The 22,714-nt window shown below is 39.4% G+C and overlaps 2 protein-coding genes across 22 annotated transcripts in view; both read right to left on the reverse strand.

The window, feature by feature from the left end:
- Positions 1–9,161, reverse strand: part of LOC122864421 (H-2 class I histocompatibility antigen, Q9 alpha chain) — a 46,346-nt gene extending 37,185 nt beyond the window's left edge. For 2 of the 3 annotated variants that reach the window (XM_044171821.1, XM_044171826.1), the window contains exon 1: positions 8,995–9,160. In XM_044171821.1, the coding sequence (XP_044027756.1) occupies positions 8,995–9,052 (58 nt within the window). In that variant the 5' untranslated portion in view covers positions 9,053–9,160. Of the gene's footprint in view, positions 1–8,994 lie in introns of all 3 variants that reach the window. The other variant, XM_044171822.1, reaches the window with a different exon arrangement.
- The window catches only part of LOC122864418 (class I histocompatibility antigen, F10 alpha chain-like), a 28,163-nt gene continuing 7,015 nt past the window's right edge, over positions 1,567–22,714 (reverse strand). Inside the window, exons 3-11 of one of the 19 annotated variants that reach the window (XM_044171797.1) lie at positions 22,490–22,714; positions 21,676–21,978; positions 20,123–20,236; positions 19,777–19,794; positions 19,313–19,330; positions 17,003–17,068; positions 16,807–16,845; positions 16,541–16,615; positions 2,397–2,516 (exon numbers count right to left, since the gene is read on the reverse strand). The exon at positions 22,490–22,714 is cut by the window's right edge and continues 54 nt beyond it. In XM_044171797.1, the coding sequence (XP_044027732.1) occupies positions 2,491–2,516; positions 16,541–16,615; positions 16,807–16,845; positions 17,003–17,068; positions 19,313–19,330; positions 19,777–19,794; positions 20,123–20,236; positions 21,676–21,978; positions 22,490–22,714 (884 nt within the window). In that variant the 3' untranslated portion in view covers positions 2,397–2,490. Of the gene's footprint in view, positions 2,517–2,681; positions 2,757–3,380; positions 3,399–3,843; positions 3,862–4,191; positions 4,297–5,688; positions 6,019–6,519; positions 6,799–8,157; positions 8,425–14,323; positions 16,377–16,540; positions 16,616–16,806; positions 16,846–17,002; positions 17,069–19,312; positions 19,331–19,776; positions 19,795–20,122; positions 20,240–21,675; positions 21,979–22,489 lie in introns of those variants that run through there. The other 18 variants (XM_044171796.1, XM_044171799.1, XM_044171809.1 and 15 more) reach the window with 18 other exon arrangements.

A 22,714-nucleotide genomic window follows, 5' to 3' on the forward strand; every position in this document is an offset into this window, starting at 1 on the left:
CTGGAAAAACAAGATTTCTTCAGATACTTGCAGCTTCGCGACTATATTACTAAAAAAATTTGATGTAATGTTAATGACTCTTCAGCACTAATATTTTCAGTAATGCCTATAATTCATCAAGTCTTAAAAGTTTAATAAGCAAGCTATACCGCAGTTTGATCACACTTAAGACAGCAACTTACATAAAGCAAAAATGGGAGAGTGAATTGAATGTTGTGATTTCAGAAGACATGTGGACTGAGGCCTGCGCAGTGCCGTTCTCAACGACCAATTCCAACACATGGAGAGACTTCTGTTGGAAAAACTTAGTCCGCTTCTTCATTACACCGAAACAAAAGTCCAAGTTCAGCTCGGCCCCCGCTCACTGTTGGAGAGAATGTGGGGAGGTATCAGCAGACCATGGACACATTTTCTGGTACTGCCCAATCATTCAGCCTTTCTGGACAGAGGTGACGAAAATAATTTCAAAAACATGTCTACCTCTTAAAAATCTTGTTGGCTTCGGCCAAGAAGTCCATAACAAAACATTGGTTACAGAAACAGCCCCCCACCACAAACCTCTTCATCTCTGTGGTAGAAAGTATTAAAACCATGGAGTGTATGACTTATACCCTGCGACTTCAGGAAGAACTAGGAAGAAGACGTTGGAAAAAATGGCGGAATTTTTCAGATTGTGAAAGTACTTGATTCAGACGAAACAAATGTGAAATGTACACTCGCTTTATACTTTATATTTTTGTCACGGTAGCCACCCCTGACCTCATGTGTTTCTTTGTGTTATAAAACTGTTATAAATGTTGTACATAAAAAGTAAAAAAAAAAAAAAAGATAAAACCAAACTTTTATATGGATGTCAGTTTTTGAGCCACAGCAAAAGCCAAAATGTGGCCTGCAACAGACTAGGTAAGCCCATAGACCGTATAAAAAAATTTAAAAAATAAATAAATGAACAAATTAATTAAATGGAAAATTAAATGGTAAAGTAAATAAATAGGGGAATGAATACAAATGTAAATAATACACAAGCAAATTACAACAGAAATATCAATTTTTGTCACATTTTTAAAAATTATTTAATGCCTACATTCATTTTAATATTATTTTTGGTTCATTTAATGGCATATTCATTTATTTATTGAGTCATTTTTTTATTTTTTATTTTGGCAGTTTCAGTCCTCCATAGTGGTCATCATTATGTCCTTTGATTATCATTTTACAAACCAAACAAATAAAATCATCAGCATCATTTTCATGTCAAGTAAAAACATAAATTCCTACTTAAGTTGTCTGTAGAGTTCCACATGTTTTCTCAACTAATTTTGTCCTTCCTGTTCCTTTTAATTTATCTTAACATCTGCACAATTGGAGCCACTTCATTAAGTCTCTCTGTGAAGAGTTAAAAATCAGGATATATTCATATTACTGTGCAGTCGCAGATGAGTGGGCATACATCAGGATTTAAGGGCAACACATATTATATTGGATACTTTACTGACCTGTAAACCTTTAGGTACAACATAATGTGGCATTCAATCATGTCACAAAAACTTAACACAGAAAAAGGGCCATGTTCCTTAATTCATGTATTTATTCAAAATAATTTTATGCAGTGATTGAAAAAATCTATATATACATATCTATATTTACTTATTACAGACATTATTTTTGTCATTTACACAGTCATTATGAACATTTATGTATCGTCATGGGTATACATACTTATAGGGATGGCATGTAGTTTTAATGTGGCAAAGATCCACTGTGGATTGAAACATGTCATTTGACGTTCAGTAAAGATGTGAATATAGTTCATGGAGTTGAGGCTCTACATCAACCTTGTTTGAGCTGCCTGGCCAATATGTGGATCAGATATTTCCCAGCCTGTGTGTCTGGAGTGAAACTCATTTTGCCAGTAGACTCTAAGTCTAATTATCTACTGTTCCAACTTGGATTGTTGTAAAATGTTGTCAGTGTCTGAGACTGAGAGACAGCCCGACAGCAGCACAGTTACTCTCCTGTTGTTGGAGATTTCACCTTGTTTTGGTCTCCACCAACTCCTGAGGAAAACATCTGTCGCTTTAGCTGCTAAATGCTCCACTGTGTTCACCAGCTAGCTGCTAACGTTGTCTGTCAGCTGTTCAGAGCTGCTTCTGCTGAAACAGCTGGCTGTTGTGTCTGGAAATGTGGGTTGATGAGTGCATTGAGAGTGAACCACAATGAGCTGAAAGTTGTTAAAACTTTCTGTAGAGCTGAAGGAAATTATCTGAGTTCGTCATTTGATCAATTTTTCATACAAAAATATTAATTAATGCTGCTTCAAAGCCTCATTGCACCATATAAATGTAAATTATATTCAATTAATTTTGGTGGTGTGTGACTCTTTTGTTTATGTTTGGATTACAGATTGTGTCTAAAACATGTTCACTTCTCGTGCAAAGCAGAAGGATTCTCTTAGAAGTTCAATGTTGCCGACTCCTCATGGACTGGAGTTCATCCTCCATCTTCAAACTGTTGCTCTGTTTGGACAAATAAATAAGCAATCAAAAATAAACAGTACAAAAAGTAATGATGTATCAATAATGTGTAAAAAATGGAAAGGTGTGAAACCGCCATGATGAAAAAGGAAACGCTCGTAATTTCTACAAATTGTGCAAAAACAGACAGACAAAGCCATTAGTTACCTTTGATCAGTGGTCTGGCGCTGGTTAGACTTTCTGTAGAAGAATCAGAAGAACTACTTGAAGAAGTCTCTGACCCTGAAGAGAGAAAAATACAAACTAATTTGAACCACAATCAAGTAAAGGACAAAAATGGATATGATAGATTTATGTACAGACAGACATGACTTCCTCTACATAAATTAAACTAGACTTTAATGTTACTACTCATGTAATTGAAGACAGTACTTCTTCCCCACTAAATATCAGGTAGAAAGATAACAACATTGTCATAATCTCCAGTGTTTTGGTCAGTGTCATGAGGACTAATACAGCTGGTGTGGTTCCAAAATGTTGCTTGGTATATAGACTGGAGTGCTCTGACTTTACACAGCAGTCTCCACATCCATTCAATTCTTTGTGATAATGCCTTTTTCTACCCAGACTGTAAACCCTTTGCAGACAAGGACTGAACCCCGAGTCTGTGTGGTGGAGTGAAAGAGTTCTGCAAAAGCCCCTTAGAACAGAGTTGGGCTGTGAGGCATTTTCTTTGTATGAAAACATAGTTTAACTTAGAATGTGTGGTTGGCATGGTTGCTTTAAATTTTGATCAATTAGAAATTATAGCTCATTCAACTTTTGCACTCAGTGTAACCCACTCTGGACATGAGCATCTACTCAAAGTATAACATTTGAAATATAATAAAATCAAGTTCTGCTTACCATGTGGAGGAGATTTAGCTGAAATAAATAGAAAAGAAATATGATTTCAGATGCCACAGTTGCAAACGCCAGAGTATCTTCTCTCCGCTAAATCTGACGCCCTCTCCTTCTCACTTACAAAATACCTTCTACCGTTCTGTTTAGGTCTTAATTTATTTTCATATTACTTCTCCTAAAGTCATTAAGCTAGGGTCATATTATCATGACACAGTGGCTCTGAGTCTTACACTGCTTACTGGCAGCTGCTTCAGACTGTGGTGTGCACTGAACCGACGATTGATTCAATTTTGCAAACTGGATACGAGTATCGACTCTTTCATCTCTGAACCTCGCATCCCATACTGCTGGTTGCTTCACATTTTGGTGAATTAGGAATTCAACCAACTTTAACACTCAGTAAAGCCACTTTAGAAACTCAAATCACAATCTAAAATGTAAAAACACAAAAACAAGTTGTACTTATAGGGTTGAGCATATTTGGCTGAAAAAAACAGAAAGACAAATAGTTTCAGTTGTCAGGTATAAACGACACTGATCCCCTCCTCCTACTCAACCAAACTGGTTAAAAATCCCTTCTACCTTTTCGTTTGGATTTTATTTTAGTTATCAGTTCTCTCTTGTATTATGATGCTACTGTCATATTATCATGACACTGTCTGAGCTTTACACTTCTTACTGGTGGCTGCTTCAGACTGTCGTGTGCAAGGACCTGACGCTTGTTTCACTTTGCAATCTGGATAAGCATTAACTCAAAGACTAAAATCAAAGAAGAACTAGAAAAGTCACATTTGGAAATGCTCGGTTCTCTCACCATTCTTCTTTTTATAAATGATGAATCCAATCACAGCGATGAGGACGAGACCAACAACAACCACTGCAGCAATGATGATGAGGTTCATGTCACTGGGCTTCCCTGCTGAGCATAAAAAAACAAACAAAATAATCACAACCTGTACAGTACAGAGTAAATGATTGGCTATTACTTTAAAAGAGTGTCTCTGTACTAAACACTTGTATTCTTAACTGCAGAAATAATCATTTGAAATGAATTATACCCCAATTAAAATTAAAATAAAGAAACTTTGGCAAAATCAACATTTGTCTAAATTAACAAAACTAAAGTCCTCTTGAGTTTGGCAAAGTACAAACCATGAAATAAATGTTTTCTATGTTGCATTACTGACCTTGTATCATTCAGAAGTCAAAGAGTCTAAAAGCAGCACAAAGAAACAAGTCTTTGGATCTCGTGCAAGAACATTTTCGTATTCTTATCCTAAATCTCTCTTTTTCTGTGAGGTTTGCTCGTACAAGTGTTCCAAGTTGGATTCACCCAACTCTCTTAACTGGACAAACTTGTCGTTTTTTTTTCAGCCTGATGAACGCCACCTGTTCATGAGGAGGTGCGCGTTCATGAGATTTCATCACTAGCATAATCTACGCCTCTAAAATCGCTACATGAGGCTGCCTGTTCCCCTCCACTCGTGGGAAAGTTTCATTTACAAAATGTTACCAAAGAGTAAAAAGAAGAATTTCACGCTGCTGCTGTTGGAAATCAGCAAACAGGTCCAGCAGTGTCAGCGTAGTGGTATTAGAGGACCCGAAGCAGTTAGAAAATATTAACAGTACAGCTGTTAACGACGTGTGATCAGAGCAGCACTGTACTGTGACAGAAAAAAAGAGGGAATGATTGGGATGCTACATAACGCCTTTCTAAAGCAAAGTGGTCCATATGAGTCCATGTGACAGTCACAGAGATATTTTAGACGGCAGAATATTATTTCCCACAATAGGTGATGTTACACTGTTGGATGCTACAGAGGATGATACTGGACATAAAGACCCTGAGGAAGCTGTTGGACTGAGATCATTTTACTAACAACAACTGAACTGTGTAAAAAATAAAACCTCCGTAAATTTTTAAGCCATGATGATGATGATATGGGAGATAGAATATAAATTTTGCATTAAGTTTGTTTTAGTGAATTTCTGTCACCTTGAAAATCCAAATTCATTCAGATTAAGGCATTATGATTTCAGGTCAAGTTAGTGTTTTTTCTCCTGTGCAGAGCGGCAGACTGTGTGTATATGACTTGTACGACAGGACTGGACCACTCGTGACTTTCATTTGTACCTAAGAGAAAATTCTAAATGTGAGAAAAGTGGTTCTTGCATGAGGCCCACTGTGTGGTGAAAAACAGAACAATTACTTTAAACAAGAAAATTTATCAGCTTAAACCACAAAAGCACAAGTTGGACTCAGCACAAAAAAAAAGTCAACCGCAGAACAAATTACATTTGTGTTTCCCACCTTCATCATTTCTGATACCAGTCTTACCTTCGTTGGTCCTGATCACTGCTTTGTCCAGTCTGGTGACGATGTCGTCCTTCACACCAGAGAGATGAAACACACAGTCGTACCTCCTCCAGTCTTCAGGTGTGACTGATGAAAGTTTCAGGTCAACACTCATCTGGAAGGATCCATCGTGGTTGGGGAGGATCTCTCCGAGCTCCACCTCCTCATGAAGCTCCTCTCCATCTTTCCTCCAGAACATCACGGCTCTGTCAGGGTAGAAACCTGTAGCGTGGCAGCTGACTGGAGAGGAGGGAGTCTTCTGGAGGAGAGACACTGAGGGAAGCTCTGGAGAGTAAAGACAAAGACAGTTTATAGGTTCTTTATTATTATTTACTGTATATTAATATTATCATTCCTGTTTAATGTAATGTATTTTAAATGCCTTAGTAACACATCCACTAGATATAAACCTCATTGAAGTGTAAATGAGAAAAGAAGGGAGGGACAGAGGGGAAAAGACAGATGAAGAGGGGTGAGGAGGGGGGGCAGTGAGTGTGAGAAGAGACAGAGAGAAACTGAGACAGACAGAAACATGGCCGAGAGAAAATGGAGGGAACGAGTGGTGATAAGTGTGTGGGAGAGAGTGAGAGGAAATGGGGTAAAGGGAGAGGGAGGCAGAGAGATGAAGAGAGGTGAGACGACATGAGAGGAAGAGAAATGTGTGTAAACAAAGTGGGTCTCTGTATGTTGGTTCATTTTTATTGTAATGTTACTGTTGGTTAGAAACAAATGAGGCATATTAACATTGTTGTGTCCATGAAGCTACATCAGGTCATGTGATTCTACCTGTTCTCAGCAGAGAGCTCCTCCCATAGTGCAAATACTTCTTCAGCCACTCAGGGCAAATCTGGGTGAGGTAGTTCTTTCTCTGTGCGATCAAAGCTTTCTTATGATCCAACTTGTGTTTGGTGATGACAGCCTGTTGTTTTGGTGTGATGTATGTCTCTGTCTTCAGGTCAAATGCTATGAAGTCTTCTCCATCATAACCATACTGAGTGAAACCATCAACCTTTCCAGTCTCATCATCCCACTCACAGCCGTACATCTCCTGGACAATGTGGACACCTGAGAGAGAGAGAGAGAGAGAGAGAGAGAGAGAGAGAGAGAGAGAGAGAGAGAGAGAGAGAGAGAGACAGCAGTAAACCAGAGTGAGGTCACAGTCCAGCCATCATCATCATCAGTAGATATCACATCTTCACCACAGAGACACACTGACACTAAAACAGAGGATCTACACCTCCTGCTGTTATTGGCTGGATGGCAGCCACTCACAGCCAATCATCATCTGGACAGCGTGGACGTCTTACAGAGAGGCAGAGAGGCTGCTGGGAAACAGAGTTCATCTCCTCTGTTTTACCACAGAGACACACTGACTCCACTGAGACCAACAGTTTATCTCCACTGTTGAAGGTGGTGTGGCTTCATGTGAGCTGCAGGAACAGACACACACACTGAGGTGGAGTCCCGACTAGCAGACGCAGATTAAACCTGATCCTGGACTGAACTTTTCACCCACTGAGACCCTGCAGCCAGTGGATCAGACCTACAGAGCAGCCTGTCCTGAGGCTGCTCTACAAGCTTCCACTGAAGGACAGCTTCAGTCCAGGAGTAGTCACTAGACTCCACCTGCTCAGCCGGGACAGTGTGTCCTGTTCAGCAGTGTGTTACTACAACTGGTCAGAATCAGGCAGAGACCAGCAGAACCACTATGGAGACTGGGAGGCAGTCTGTGTGTCCTGATTGGTCCATCCATCAGTCAATCATTCAGTACAACCAACAGCTGTCTCCACCTGCAGATGTTGGCTTGATGCTGCTGCTGGGACGGACCAACACACTGTGGTCAGCACAGTAGAGTTAATCTAATCTAATCTGCAGTTCTACTATATATTTACAGCTGAAACCAATCACTCTTTTCATTATCAATTCTTTTATGATTCATCGATTAACCATTTACTTATTTTAAAATGTCAGAAAATAGTGAAGAGCGTAAAGTTAATCTAATCTAATCTGTAGTTCTACTATATATGTATATTATGGGATGGACACACTGTGTATCAGTACAGTAGAGTTATTATGGACCAACTCGCTGTGGGCAGTTCAGTCGAGTTATTCTGATCTAATCTAGTGGAGATAAAGAGTTAATAATCTCTGCTGGTTATTATGGGATGGACAGAAACACTGTATCAGTGTAGTACAGCAGCGTCCAGTAGTCTCAGTCTCAGTAATGTTTCTGTTGAGTCTGACTGTGTTTCAGCCAAGAAAAGCCTCCATCAAACTGTTTAATCTACGAGAATAAAACACACAGACAGATGAAGAATGGTGTGTGTGTGTGTGTGTGTGTGTGTGTGGTAACATCTGTTTACTAAAATACAGGATGAAAATATAAACAACATTTCATCAGTAGAAAGTGAAACATGAACAAACCTCCAGTTTGGTTAAAGCGCTGCTTTGCAGTTTCAATGTTGGTTTTGTAGGTCTGCTGGTCACCTATCAGTGCCTGAGTCTGCCACTCCCAGTACTGAGGCTCATCTTCTGTGAATCTGATCATCCAGTCCTGTTTGGGTTCTGCTTTCATGGTGTTACTGTCATAATAATCTATCTGAACTTCATCAACCAACCCAACAGTCACAAACTCTGGGAAGTTTGGGACTCCAGAAGATGCAGTGTAGAAATACTTCAGAGAGTGAGTCGCTGTAAGAAAAAGTTCATGATTTCAGTTTTTAGATCACAGTTTTATAAATCACTGAACGATGTTATTTTCCTGCACACAGGATCAAAAACAGCTTCAGCACATTCAAAACATCCTAATAATCTCTGTTGTGCAGTCAGTAAATACAAAAATAAATGTATAGATAAAAACTTTTGCTCCAGAAACTCTTTACTTTAATATTTCTGATGATTTTGTCTTGAAAAACGTTTTTATTCTGAAATAAAATATCAAACGAGTCAAATATTTAGCTCATGCAGTCGTGTACCGGACTTTCACTGACAGGAAGCAGTTTGTAAAAACAGGCGTCAGGCCTTAACTTTTAGGGATTAATGAGATGAACAGACATGTTTTACTGATAATGGGTTTGTTACTTTTTAACATGGTCAATTTAATGGTATTGTTAATATTTCTATAATCTGCAAGGAACTAAACATCAAAGTCTAATCAATAAACATGAAATGTACATACAGGCCTAGGACTGCGAATCGGCCGATAAACACCCGAAGCATTTCTTTCTTTTACTATCAACCGACTAAAAGTTCTTAACTCACCTGCTGCTGCGCCATGCAGACCTATTCCCAGCAGAGCCAGGAGGACCAGGGTCTTCATTGTGTCCTATCCCATCGAAACTTTGATAGATTAACGACTAATATGATTCTTTATCCAGAGAAACAGATAATGTAGGGATACTTCCAGTTCGAGCACCAAGGCTGAAATGAGGATATAAAATGGGGCGTTAACGTCAACCTCCATCTGAGCCAATGGGAATTTAGTCTGAGCTGAACGTCACTTATAACTCGGTAAAACTGACCCACTCAGGTTGTTAACGAAAGTGAAAGTAAACTGAGCTCATTTCAGCCTGTGGGAGAGGATGGGGAGACATGCGGGCCTTTATGTCGCTGTCTCATCTTTGTTCGTATGAAAGGAGTATTAAACCTGCTGCTGCTCAGATCTTGTGTAATGTTTTGTAGGCTGATGTGATGTAATGTGCAGACGTGTGTTCATGTTCTGGGAGGTCAGAGGTCACTGTCAGCTACAGCTCAGATGCTCTGGAGTCTGTGGGGATGCAGTAGTGTCTTATTGTTCTTTTGTTGTGTGTGGCTGCCCTGGGACTGAAAACAGTCCTGATCAACAACAAACAACAAATCCAAGTGTGCTTTCATTGATGTTACAGTGAGTAAATGTGGGGAGGTGCTCCCCCCAGTGGTTCAAATCTGCTATAATAAAACACAAGATAGTTTCCATGAAACAACATTTCACCTCAGTGTTTGACTTTGAAACGAAAACAAGATCCAAAGAAATAAAACGGGAGCAGAAAGAGAGTCAGAGAGCTTCTTAAACACAAACATCAGATCAGCTGGGCTCTGTCCTCCAGGCTAAATGCTCCGGAGCTGATTTGGAGCTGTGGACGCTGTAAACTGCTTGAACAAGAGAAATGTAACACCTGTGTTGATGCTTGAACACCTGATGCTGCTTTTCATTTTGCTGTTTCAATCCTCACTTTATTAAAGGTTATAGAATTTATGTTTAATAAAAAGGTGTGTCTGGGGGCATGTGGGTGGGGAACAGGGAGTGCAGGGAAGGTTGAGTGTCCAACGTGTATCCATGAGAGTAGTGGAATGAAGGGGAGAAAGTTTTTTTTGCATAATATAGTGTAAGTTTTCTCATATAGATATATGCAACATTTTTAATAAAGTGCTTTTGTATAGTAGTATAGTCTCTGTTTTCTTTAAGATGCATAGAATTGAGTAATGGTATTGTAACCGAGTGTCCTGGGTTCGCCCAACTGTATAAACTTAATAAGGAAACAATAAACGGAACGATAAGTCTAAACTACTGAATTTAAACATTATTTATTTAGAACATTTTAACACACCACACAAAATCAAACCTCTCCCTCTCCCCTCCCAAACAAAGAAGAATTGAATCTCACTCAATTGTCCCTCCTGGTTACAGTCAAGATGGCGGCGAAGATAACAACAACAGGGATTTATTCATCTCGTGCCTAACTTTAGTGGATTATAATGTATTGGGTATGGCATTAATCTGCATATGCTCCGGTTCAAGATTAAACCAAACTTTTATATGGATGTCCGTTTTTAGAGCCACGGCAAAGGCCAAAATATGGCCTGCAACAGACTAGGTAAGCCCATAGGCCGTATAAAAAATGTAAAAAATTAATGAATAAATTAATGAATTACAGTTTTTCTCCATTGGTTTGGCTCATTTCTTGAAACAGAAATTACATTCTCAAAACTACGTGGACAAACCTCTAAACCACTTGGCAATTGTTCACAACAGAATTGAATTTCTCATTCATTTTGCAAATTGCAAATGTCTAAGTACATGTCTCAATGTCTCAGTACATCTTTGCAAATGATTAAGTACAGGTAGCCTACATTTAGCACAATGTCCAAGTGAATAGATCTTGTTGATCTAAACTGATTGTCGATTCTCAGTCTAATGATTGTTGAAGTCATCACATGCACAATAGTTTGTTCAATTGTCAAAATTACTCAAGAACATAATACCATGAATACCATATATGAATCCTTGGAACATTTGATAAATTATTACAGCAATTGACAGTCAGGTGAAACTAGAACTTGACTAATGAAGGAGGAGTTTCACACATCTCAGATGACCAATCAAACAGTATGTTTAGTTACCTGACAGGTGCGGTCCTGTGAATGCTGCCAAACATGTATGTAAAGAGCTTGACCATGCAGGACCAGTACAGTTTCTGAACATGGAGGCACCTGGCCAAGTAAATGAACAAGGGCAGCTACCTGCTCGAGGAAGAGGAAGAGGAAGAGGAAGGAGAAGAGGAGGAGGAGTAAGGGTGCGTGGTGGTGGAATAGGGGGAAGAGGCAGAGGAGGACGAAGACACCACAATTATAGACCATGTCAACCATGGCCTCACAATGGCGGAGGCAGGTCGTCAAGTGCAGCCTAATGTGCCTCGCTCTACAGTCTCCTCCATCATCCAAACCTTTCGCAGGGAAAACAGGTCTGTTGTCAGTCAATGATGGAATTATATGTTGTATAGGACAGGACACTGTGCATAGACCAAGAAATATATTTATTTACACATTTACCTATTCCTATTATGATACTAAAAATGACTAGAAAAACATTGGAGAAAATAAACTATGGAATAGTGACTTTGGGCCTTAGGCAGGGTACACCCTGGACAGTGGCCAACTCAGACACAGACAAGGACAGACAACCATTCACTCTCACATTCATTCAATACGGGCAATTTAGAGTTACCAATTAGCCTACACATGCATGTCTTTGGACGGTGGGAGGAAGCCGGAGAACCCGGAGAGAACCCACGGTAACACGGGGAGGACATGCAGACTCCACCCAGAGAGATTGTGTGTGATGTTGGTCTGGTCCGGGAATCGATCCCACGAACCCACGATCTCCTTATTGGGAGGCAGGAGCTTTAGCCGCTCTGCCACCGTGCACCCCAGATCTGTAACATGGTGATGGTAAATAATGCCATCACATTGAGAGAGTTCCGCGCTGCAATCCTACAAGACAATGCCATATTCCAAAATGTCAACTCTATAAGCATCTCCGCAATAGACCGGATATTGAAAAAGCATGAGATGACAATGAAGCAAATTTACAGGGTACCATTTGAGAGGAACTCTGATAGAATGAAAGAGCTGCGGTACCAGTATGTACAAGTAAGTCGGTTACTGGTTGTCCATCATTATAACCTTTTTACAATTAAGCAGTGGTTCCCAAACTTTTTCGGCTCCAGTACCCACTTTACCTGATTTGTGTATCTAGGTAATCCAGGTATGAAAGTACTTGACTTATCTGACTTCAACATTTTGCCTAAAAACGGCAGCTTACTGTATGATGCAATTATCATTATAATCCTTATTTTGAAGAATATAACATACAATAAGAAAAAGGTGCCTCCCATGTAAATCTATCTAATACTGTGGGTTTTACTGTAACATTTCAGTAAGTCTAGTCGTTGATGATTTTCCCCCTCCCCTTTCAGTCAAATACCCCCTGTAGTACCTCTGCATAGGGGTACAAGTACCCCAGGTTTGACCACTGGAGTAGTGGCCAGTAGTATATTGAACTTGTGGAAAACATAGAACATTCCTGTGTAATTGTCTGTAACTGTAGTGTATGACGCTTCTGTATGACTGATTTGATGTTTTCTTTTTTTACACCATTGTAGAGAATAATGACATTGGAAGGAAATGAGACCCCTCACATCCTCGTGTTTGTGGATGAAGCTGGCTTCATCCTGGCCAAGGGCCGAAGACGTGGCCGTAATATTATTGGCCACCGGGCCACGGTGGATGTACTAGGCCAGCGAGGGGGCAATATAACCATGTGTGCTCCCATAACTGAGAATGGTGTGGCCACTGACATCCCCAGTCTTGGCCCATACAATACACAGAAGCTCCTCATCTTCTTGGACCGCCTTCATTTTGATTTGGTCCCTGGAAATGAGAGAGGTCTCATAGGGCCTCAATTACCACAATATGTTATTGTATGGGACAATGTGAATTTCCACTGTGGCCCGCTCATCAGGGCCTGGTTCACGACTCATCCAAGGATGGTCATGGTTTTCCTACCACCTTACTCTCCTTTCTTCAATCCTATTGAGGAGTTTTTCTCCGCTTGGAGGTGGAGAGTGTATGAGCGTAGGGCTCAAGATCAGAGGTCCCTGCTCCATGCAATGGATGCAGCGTGTGACGATATTACAGGTGATAACTGTAGGGGATGGTTGAGACATGCACGTCGTTTCTTCCCACGTTGCATCGCAAGGGAGAATATACGCTGTGATGTGGACGAGAATCTGTGGCCAGACGGACAGCAGCGTGTGGATGGCCAGGAGGGTGAGGACGGTGGCCAGGAGAGGGAGGGTGAGGACAGCAACCAGTAAAGAACCTTTCTTTACAGCACTGTAGGCTGCATATAATTTTCATTGTTTTTTGTTTGTGTGTTTATATTACAGTATATTATGCTGTATACATTTTCTTTTTACTTTTTTCTTGTGTGAATAAAAATGGTTACAATTTCCTTGGCAGTATGGGTGCAATGTGTGATGTCAAACCTTGGAGGCTCCTCTTACCCTAAAATCATATTTCTTTTTTTCAGTTTTATTTACACCATTGTATTCTGTTAGCTAGACAAAAAACAGTACAGTAACCATTGTGCCGTAGTGACAAAACATCTAAACATTTTGACTTGCAGTGCTTACACAATGCCAAAGGGACGAAGCCTTTTGGGGGCACTGACTGTTTAAATGAGAAGGAAATTTAGTTTTGACACATGAGTAAAATGTTTTAGGAGAGGTATGAGCTTTTGCAGGTAAACCATGGTGTTGTGCCGAACCATCCACATTATTTTGACAAAAGCACCAAGACTGTTGAGAATGTCCGGTCTGTTTTGAGAAATGAGCCAAAGCAATTGAGAAGGATCTTTGCCATTTCTGTGGCACTGACTCTTTATATGGAAAAGGAATTTAGTTTTGAACCATGAGTGAACAGTTTTGGTAGAGATATGAGCTTTTCCAAGTGAACTATAGTGTTGTGCTGAACTGTAAGACTGTTTATCTTAGAGTTTTGAGGATGTAATTTCTGTTTCAAAAAATGAGCCAAACCAATGGAGAAAAACTGTAATAAATGAACAAATTAATTAATTAAATGGAAAATTAAATGGCAAAGTAAATAAATAGGGGAATGAATATAAAGGTAAATAATACACAAGCAAATTACAACAGTAATATCAATTTTTGTCACATTTTTAAAAATTATTTAATGCCTACATTCATTTTATTATTATTATTGGTTCATTTAATGGCATATTAATTTATTTATTGAGTCATTTTTTCAAATTTATTTTGGCAGTTCCAGTCCTCCATGGTGGTCATCATTATGTCCTTTGATTATCATTTTACAAACCAGACAGCTGGGGAACACGAGTGCTGACAGATGAAAAGGACTCAAACAAATAAAATCATCAGCAGCATTTTCATGTCAAGTAAAAACATAAATTCCTACTTAAGTTGTCTGTAGAGTTCCACACGTTTTCTCAACTAATTTTGTCCTTCCTGTTCTTTTTAATTTGATATCTTAATATCTGCACAATTGGAGCCACTTCATTAAGTCTCTCTGTGAAGAGTTCAAAATCAGGATATATTCATATTACTGTGCAGTCGCAGATGAGTGGGAATACATCAGGATTTAAGGGCAACACATATTATATTGGATACTTCACTGACCTGTAAACCTTTAGGTACAACATAATGTGGCATTCAATCATGTCACAAAAACTTAACACAGAAAAAAGGCCATGTTCCTTAATTCATGTATTTATTCAAAATCATTTTATGCAGTGATTGAAAAAACCTGAGCAGAAACACCCCACATGTTACCCACCTACTTTATATAAATGTGACATTTACATTAAACACTACAAAAGATTTGTCTCAAGAGTACATTTATATATGAATAAATGTGTGTTCCTCAAAAAGAAACTGTGAGAATAACTTGAATTAAGAAAAAACACCCAAGATTTTGTTGACAGCTTCACCAGTTTCAAAACATATAAGCAGAGTATTTGCACAACTGGAAAATAAATCATAAACTGACATATGTAAGTGTGTGTGGATGTGTGTGTATCTGTCTATATAAAAATGTGAATCTGAATGCATAGGAGCGAATATGTGTGAGTCTATATGTACATTTGCATTTGTATTATGAACTAACATCATCCAACCACCAATTCAAAATAATTCAAATACTGAACTGTAGCTACAGTAGATCAGTATCACATGAACACCCAAACCACAAAACTGATTATGTGATGGCAAGCACAGTGATGATTTTGTGTTCCTATACATGTTGCTTTAACTCTCACCAAAAGAAAAAGAAAGAAAACGTCATCTTGAATGTGTTTAACTATCATGTGGCAGATGAACACAAGAAATGTGAAAAAATTATTTATATAGACATATCTATATTTGCCTATTTGCAGACATTATTTTTGTCAACAGCAGGGTCATCCTTCCTAATATTTCAATTAATTGTTCATCATTTACACAGTCATTATGAACATTTATGTATCGTCATGGCTATACATACTTATAGGGATGGCGTGTAGTTTTAATGTGGCAAAGATCCACTGTGGATTGAAACATGTCATTTGACGTTCAATAAAGATGTGAATATAGTTCATGGTGTTGAGGCTCTACATCAACCTTGTTTGAGCTGCCTGGCCAATATGTGGATCACTCGCCCAGATATTTCCCAGCCTGTGTGTCTGGAGTGAAACTCATTTTGCCAGTAGACTCTAAGTCTAATTATCTACTGTTCCAACTTGGATTGTTGTAAAATGTTGTCAGTGTCTGAGACTGAGAGACAGCCCGACAGCAGCACAGTTACTCTCCTGTTGTTGGAGATTTCACCTTGTTTTGGTCTCCACCAACTCCTGAGGAAAACATCTGTCGCTTTAGCTGCTAAATGCTCCACTGTGTTCACCAGCTAGCTGCTAACGTTGTCTGTCAGCTGCTCAGAGCTGCTTCTGCTGAAACAGCTGGCTGTTGTGTCTGGAAATGTGGGTTGGTGAGTGCATTGAGAGTGAACCACAATGAGCTGAAAGTTGTTAAAACTTTCTGTAGAGCTGAGGGAAATTATCTGTGGGTTCGTCATTTGATCCATTTTTCATACAAAATATTAATTAATGCTGCTTCAAAGCCTCATTGCACCATATAAATGTAAAAGATATTCACTTCATTTTGGTGGCGTGTGACCCTTTTGTTTATGTTTGGATTACAGATTGTGTCTAAAACATGTTCACTTCTCGTGCAAAGCAGAAGGATTCTCTTAGAAGTTCAATGTTGCCGCCTCCTCATGGACTGGAGTTCATCCTCCATCTTCAAACTGTCACTCTGTTCGGACAAATAAATAAGCAATCAAAAATAAACAGTGCAAAAAGTAATGATGTATCAATAATGTATAAAAAATGGACAGGTGTGAAACCGGCATGATAAAAAAGGAAACGCTTGTAATTTCTCAAAATGTGAAAAAACAGACAGACAAAGCCATTAGTTACCTTTGATCAGCTGTGTGGTGCTGGTTAGACTTTCTCTAGAAGAATCAGAAGAAGTACTTGAAGAAGTCTCTGACCCTGAAGAGAGAAAAATACAAACTAATTTGAACCACAATCAAGTAAAGGACAAAAATGGATATGATAGATGTATGGACAGACAGACAGACAGACAGACAGACAGATAGATAGATAGATAGATAGATAGATAGATAGATAGATAGATAGATAGATAGATAGATAGATAGATAGATAGATAGATAGATAGATACCTGATGTGCTCCTCAAACTGTCAGATGAAGTCGTCAAATCTACAAAAATAGAACAAAATAAATAAAGACAAGGCAGCACTAGCTCAACTAACCAAATCCTTTGGACCATGACTTTCTCTACACAGATGTTACTAGACTATAATGTTACATGCAGTGGATACAGGTGATGTGTCAGCCAGACAGAGCCATTAGTTACCTTTCATCAATGGTGTGTTGCTCTGTTCAGTTTCTGTAGAAGGATTACTTGAAGGAATCTCTGACTCTGAAGTGAAGAGAATACAAAATAATTTGATCAGGACAGAAAGAAAGACAGACAGACAGACATGACTTCCTCTACATAAATTAAATTAGTCTATAATGATACTACTCATGTAATTCAAGACAGTACTTCTTCCCCACTAAATATCAGGTAGAAAGATAACAACATTGTCATAATCTCCAGTGTTTTGGTCAGTGTCATGAGGGCTAATACAGCTGGTGTGGTTCCAAAATGTTGCTTGGAATATACAGTTGTATGCAAAAGTTTAGGAACCCCTGACAATTTCCATGATTTTCATTTATAAATATTTGGGTGTTTGGATCAGCAATTTCATTTTGATCTATCAAATAACTGAAGGACACAGTAATATTTCAGTAGTGAAATGAGGTTTATTGGATTAACAGAAAATGTGCAATATGCATCAAAACGAAATTAGACAGGTGCATAAATTTGGGCACCCTTGTCATTTTGTTGATTTGAATACCTGTAACTACTTAGCACTGATTAATTGGAACACACAATTGGTTTGGTGAGCTCATTAAAACTTCATAGACAGGTGCATCCAATCATGAGAAAAGGTATTTAAGGTGGCCAATTGAAAGTTGTTGTTCTCTTTGACTCTCCTCTGAAGAGTGGCAACATGGGGGCCTCAAAACAACTCTCAAATGACCTGAAAAAAAAGATTGTTCTACATTATGGTTTAGGGGAAGGCTACAAAAAGTTATCGCAGAAATATAAGCTGTCAGTGTCCACTGTGAGGAACATAGTGAGGAAATGGAGGACCACAGGCACAGTTCTTGTTAAGGCCAGAAGTGGCAGGCCACATAAAATATTGGAGAGGCAAAGGCGAAGGATGGTGAGAACGGTCAAAAACAGCCCACAGACCACCTCCAAAGACCTACAACATCAACTTGCTGCAGATGGTGTCACTGTGCATCGTTCAACAATTCAGCGCACTTTGCACAAGGAGAAGCTGTATGGGAGAGTGATGCGAAAGAAGCCTTTTCTGCACACACGCCACAAACGGAGTCGCTTGAGGTATGTTGAGGCAAACACACATTTGGACAAGCCAGCTTAATTTTGGAATAAGGTGCTGTGGACTGATGAAACAAAGATTGAGTTATTTGGTCATAACAAGGGGCGTTATGCATGGCGGCAAAAGAACACAACGTTCCAAGAAAAACACTTGCTACCCACAGTAAAATTTGGTGGAGGTTCCATCATGCTGTGGGGTTGTGTAACCAGTGCCGTACTGGGAATCTGGTTAAAGTGGAGGGTCGCATGGATTCCACTCAATATCAGCAGATTCTTGAGAATAATGTTGTGGAATCAGTCACAAAGTTGAAGTTACGCCGGGGCTGGATATTTCAACAAGACAACGACCCAAAACACTGCTCAAAATCTACTCTGGCCTTTATGCAGAGGAACAAGTACAATGTTCTGGAATGGCCATCCCAGTGCCCAGACCTGAATATCATTGAACATCTGTGGGGTGATTTGAAGCGGGCTGTCCATGCTCGGCAACCATCAAACCTAACTGAACTGGAGATGTTTTGTAAGGAGGAATGGTCCAAAATACATTCATCCAGAATCCAGACACTCATTACAGGCTATAGGAAGCGTCTAGAGGCTGTTATTTCTGCTAAAGGAGGCTCTACTAAATATTGATGTGATTTTTCTGTTGGGGTGCCCAAATTTATGCACCTGTCTAATTTCATTTTGATGCATATTGCACATTTTCTGTTAATCCAATAAACCTCATTTCACTACTGAAATATTACTGTGTCCTTCAGTTATTTGATAGATCAAAATGAAATTGCTGATCCAAACACCCAAATATTTATAAATGAAAATCATGGAAATTGTCAGGGGTTCCTAAACTTTTGCATACAACTGTAGACTGGAGTGCTCTGACTTTACACAGCAGTCTCTACATCCATTCAATTCTTTGTGATAATGCCTTTTTCTACCCAGACTGTAAACCCTTTGCAGACAAGGACTGAACCCAGAGTCTGTGTGGTGGAGTGAAAGAGTTCTGCAAAAGACCCCAGAGTTGGGCTGTGAGGCATTTTCTTTGTATGAAAACGTAGTTTTACTTAGAATGTGTGGTTGGCATGGTTGCTTTAAATTTTGATCAATTAGAAATTATAGCTCATTCAACTTTTGCACTCAGTGTAACCCACTCTGGACATGAGCATCTACTCAAAGTATAACATTTGAAATATAATAAAATCAAGTTCTGCTTACCATGTGGAGGAGATTTAGCTGAAATAAAAAGAAAAGAAATATGATTTCAGATGCCACAGTTGCAAACGCCAGAGTATCTTCTCTCCGCTAAATCTGACGCCCTCTCCTTCTCACTTACAAAATACCTTCTACCGTTCTGTTTAGGTCTTAATTTATTTTCATATTACTTCTCCCTAAAGTCATTAAGCTAGGGTCATATTATCATGACACAGTGGCTCTGAGTCTTACACTGCTTACTGGCGGCTGCTTCAGACTGTGGTGCGCACTGAACCGACATTTGATTCAATTTTGCAAACTGGATACGAGTATCGACTCTTTCATCTCTGAACCTCGCATCCCACACTGCTGGTTGCTTCACATTTTGGTGAATTAGGAATTCAACCAACTTTAACACTCAGTAAAGCCACTTTAGAAACCCAAATCACAATCTAAAATGTAAAAACACAAAAACAGGTTGTACTTACAGGGTTGAGCATATTTGGCTGAAAAAAAGGAAAGACAAATAGTTTCAGTTGTCAGGTATAAACGATACTGATCCCCTCCTCCTACTCAATCAAACTGCTTAAAATCCCTTCTACCTTTTCGTTTGGATTTTATTTTAGTTATCAGTTCTCTCTTGTATTACAATGGTACTGTCATATTATCACGACACTGTCTGAGCTTTACACTGCTTACTGGTGGCTGCTTCAGACTGTCGTGTGCAAGGACCTGACGCTTGTTTCACTTTGCAATATGGATAAGCATTAACTCAAAGACTAAAATCAAAGAAGAACTAGAAAAGTCACATTTGGAAATCCTTGGTTCTCTCACCATTCTTCTTTTTATAAATGATGAATCCAATCACAGCGATGAGGACGAGACCAACAACAACCACTGCAGCAATGATGACAGCAATGATGATGAGGTTCATGTCACTGGGCTTCCCTGCTGAGCATAAAAAAACAAAACAAACAAAATAATCGACCTGCACAGTACAGAGTAAATGATTGGCTATTACTTTAAAAGACTGTCTCTGTACTAAAAACTTGTATTCTTAACTGCAGAAATAATCATTTGAAATGAATTATACCCCAATTAAAAACTTAAATAAAGAAACTTTGGCAAAATCAACATTTTTCTAAATGAACAAAACTAAAGTCCTCTTGAGTTTAGCAAAGTACAAACCATGAAATAAATGTTTTCTATATTGCATTACTGACCTTGTATCATTCAGAGGTCAAAGAGTCTAAAAGCAGCACAAAGAAACAAGTCTTTGGGCCTCGTGCAAGAACATTTTCGTATTCTTATCCTAAATCTCTCTTTCTCTGTGAGGTTTGCTCGTACAAGTGTTTCAAGTTGGATTCACCCAACTCGCTTAACTGGACAAACTTGTCGTAAATCGTTTGTTTCAGCCTGATGAACGCCACCTGTTCATGAGGAGGTGCGCGTTCATGAGATTTCATCACTAGCATAATCTACGCCTCTAAAATCGCTACATGAGGCTGCCTGTTCCCCTCCACTCGTGGGAAAGTTTCATTTACAAAATGTTACCAAAGAGTAAAAAGAAGAATTTCACGCTGCTGCTGTTGGAAATCAGCAAACAGGTCCAGCAGTGTCAGCGTAGTGGTATTAGAGGACCCGAAGCAGTTAGAAAATATTAACAGTACAGCTGTTAACGACGTGTGATCAGAGCAGCACTGTACTGTGACAGAAATAAAGAGGGAATGATTGGGATGCTACGTAACGTCTTTCTAAAGCAAAGTGGTCCATATGAGTCCATATGACAATCACAGAGATATTTTAGACGACAGAATATTATTTCCCACAATAGGTGATGTTACAGTGTTGGATGCTACAGAGGATGATACTGGACATAAAGACCCTGAGGAAGCTGTTGGACTGAGATCATTTTACAACAACAACTGAACTGTGTAAGTATCATGTAATCTAAAAAAAAAACCTCAGTAAATTTTCAAGCCATGATGATGATGATATGGGAGATAATATAATATAATATAAATTTTGCATTAGGTTTGTTTTAGTGACTTTCTGTGTCACATTGAAAATCCAAATTCGTTCAGATTAAGGCATTATGATTTCAGGTCTAGTTAGTGTTTTTTGTCCTGTGCAGAGCGGCAGACTGTGTGTATATGACTTGTACGACAGGGCTGGACCACTCGTGACTTTCATTTCTAAATATGAGAAAAGTGGTTCTTGCATGAGGCCCACTGTGTGGTGAAAAACAGCAAAATTACTTTAAACAAGAAAATTCATCAGCTTAAACCACAAAAGCACAAGTTGGACTCAGCACAAAAAAATCAGTCAACCGCAGATCAAATTACATTTGTGTTTCCCACCTTCATCATTTCTGATACCAGTCTTACCTTCGTTGCTCCTGATCACTGCTTTGTCCAGTCTGGTGACGATGTCGTCCTTCACACCAGAGAGCTGAAACACACAGTCGTACCTCCTCCAGTCTTCAGGTGTGACTGATGAAAGTTTCAGGTCAACACTCATCTGGAAGGATCCATCGTGGTTGGGGAGGATCTCGCCGTGCTCCACCTCCTCATGAAACTCCACTCCATCTTTCCTCCAGAACATCACGGCTCTGTCAGGGTAGAAACCTGTAGCGTGGCAGCTGACTGGAGAGGAGGGAGTCTTCTGGAGGAGAGACACTGAGGGAAGCTCTGGAGAGTAAAGACAAAGACAGTTTATAGGTTCTTTATTATTTACTGGATATTAATATTATCATTCCTGTTTAATGTAATGTATTTTAAATGCCTTAGAAACACATACACTATATACTATATGCAATGCAAATAAAACCTATTGAAGTGTAAATGAGAAAAGAAGGGAGGGACAGAGGGGAAAAAGACAGATAAAGAGGGTATGGGGGGGCAGTGAGTGTGAGAAGAGACAGACAGAAACTGAGACAGACAGAAACATGGCCGAGAGAAAATGGAGGGAACGAGTGGTGATAAGTGTGTGGGAGAGAGTGAGAGGAAATGGGGTAAAGGGAGAGGGAGGCAGAGAGATGAAGAGAGGTGAGACGACATGAGAGGAAGAGAAATGTGTGTAAACAAAGTGGGTCTCTGTATGTTGGTTCATTTTTATTGTAATGTTACTGTTGGTTAGAAACAAATGAGGCATATTAACATTGTTGTGTCCATGAAGCTTCATCAGGTCATGTGATTCTACCTGTTCTCAGCAGAGAGCTCCTCCCATAGTCCACATACTTCTTCAGCCACTCAGTGCACTCCTGGGTGAGGTAGTTCTTGTTCTGAGCGATCAAAGCTTTGTTATGATCCAACTTGTGTTTGGTGATGACAGCCTGTGGTTTTGGAGCGATGTATGTCTCTGTCTTCAGGTCAAATGCTACGAAGTCTTCTCCGTCATAACCATACTGATCAAAACCATTAACCT

This window comes from Siniperca chuatsi, linkage group LG17, assembly GCF_020085105.1.
Source record: "Siniperca chuatsi isolate FFG_IHB_CAS linkage group LG17, ASM2008510v1, whole genome shotgun sequence".
Taxonomy (NCBI): domain Eukaryota; kingdom Metazoa; phylum Chordata; class Actinopteri; order Centrarchiformes; family Sinipercidae; genus Siniperca; species Siniperca chuatsi.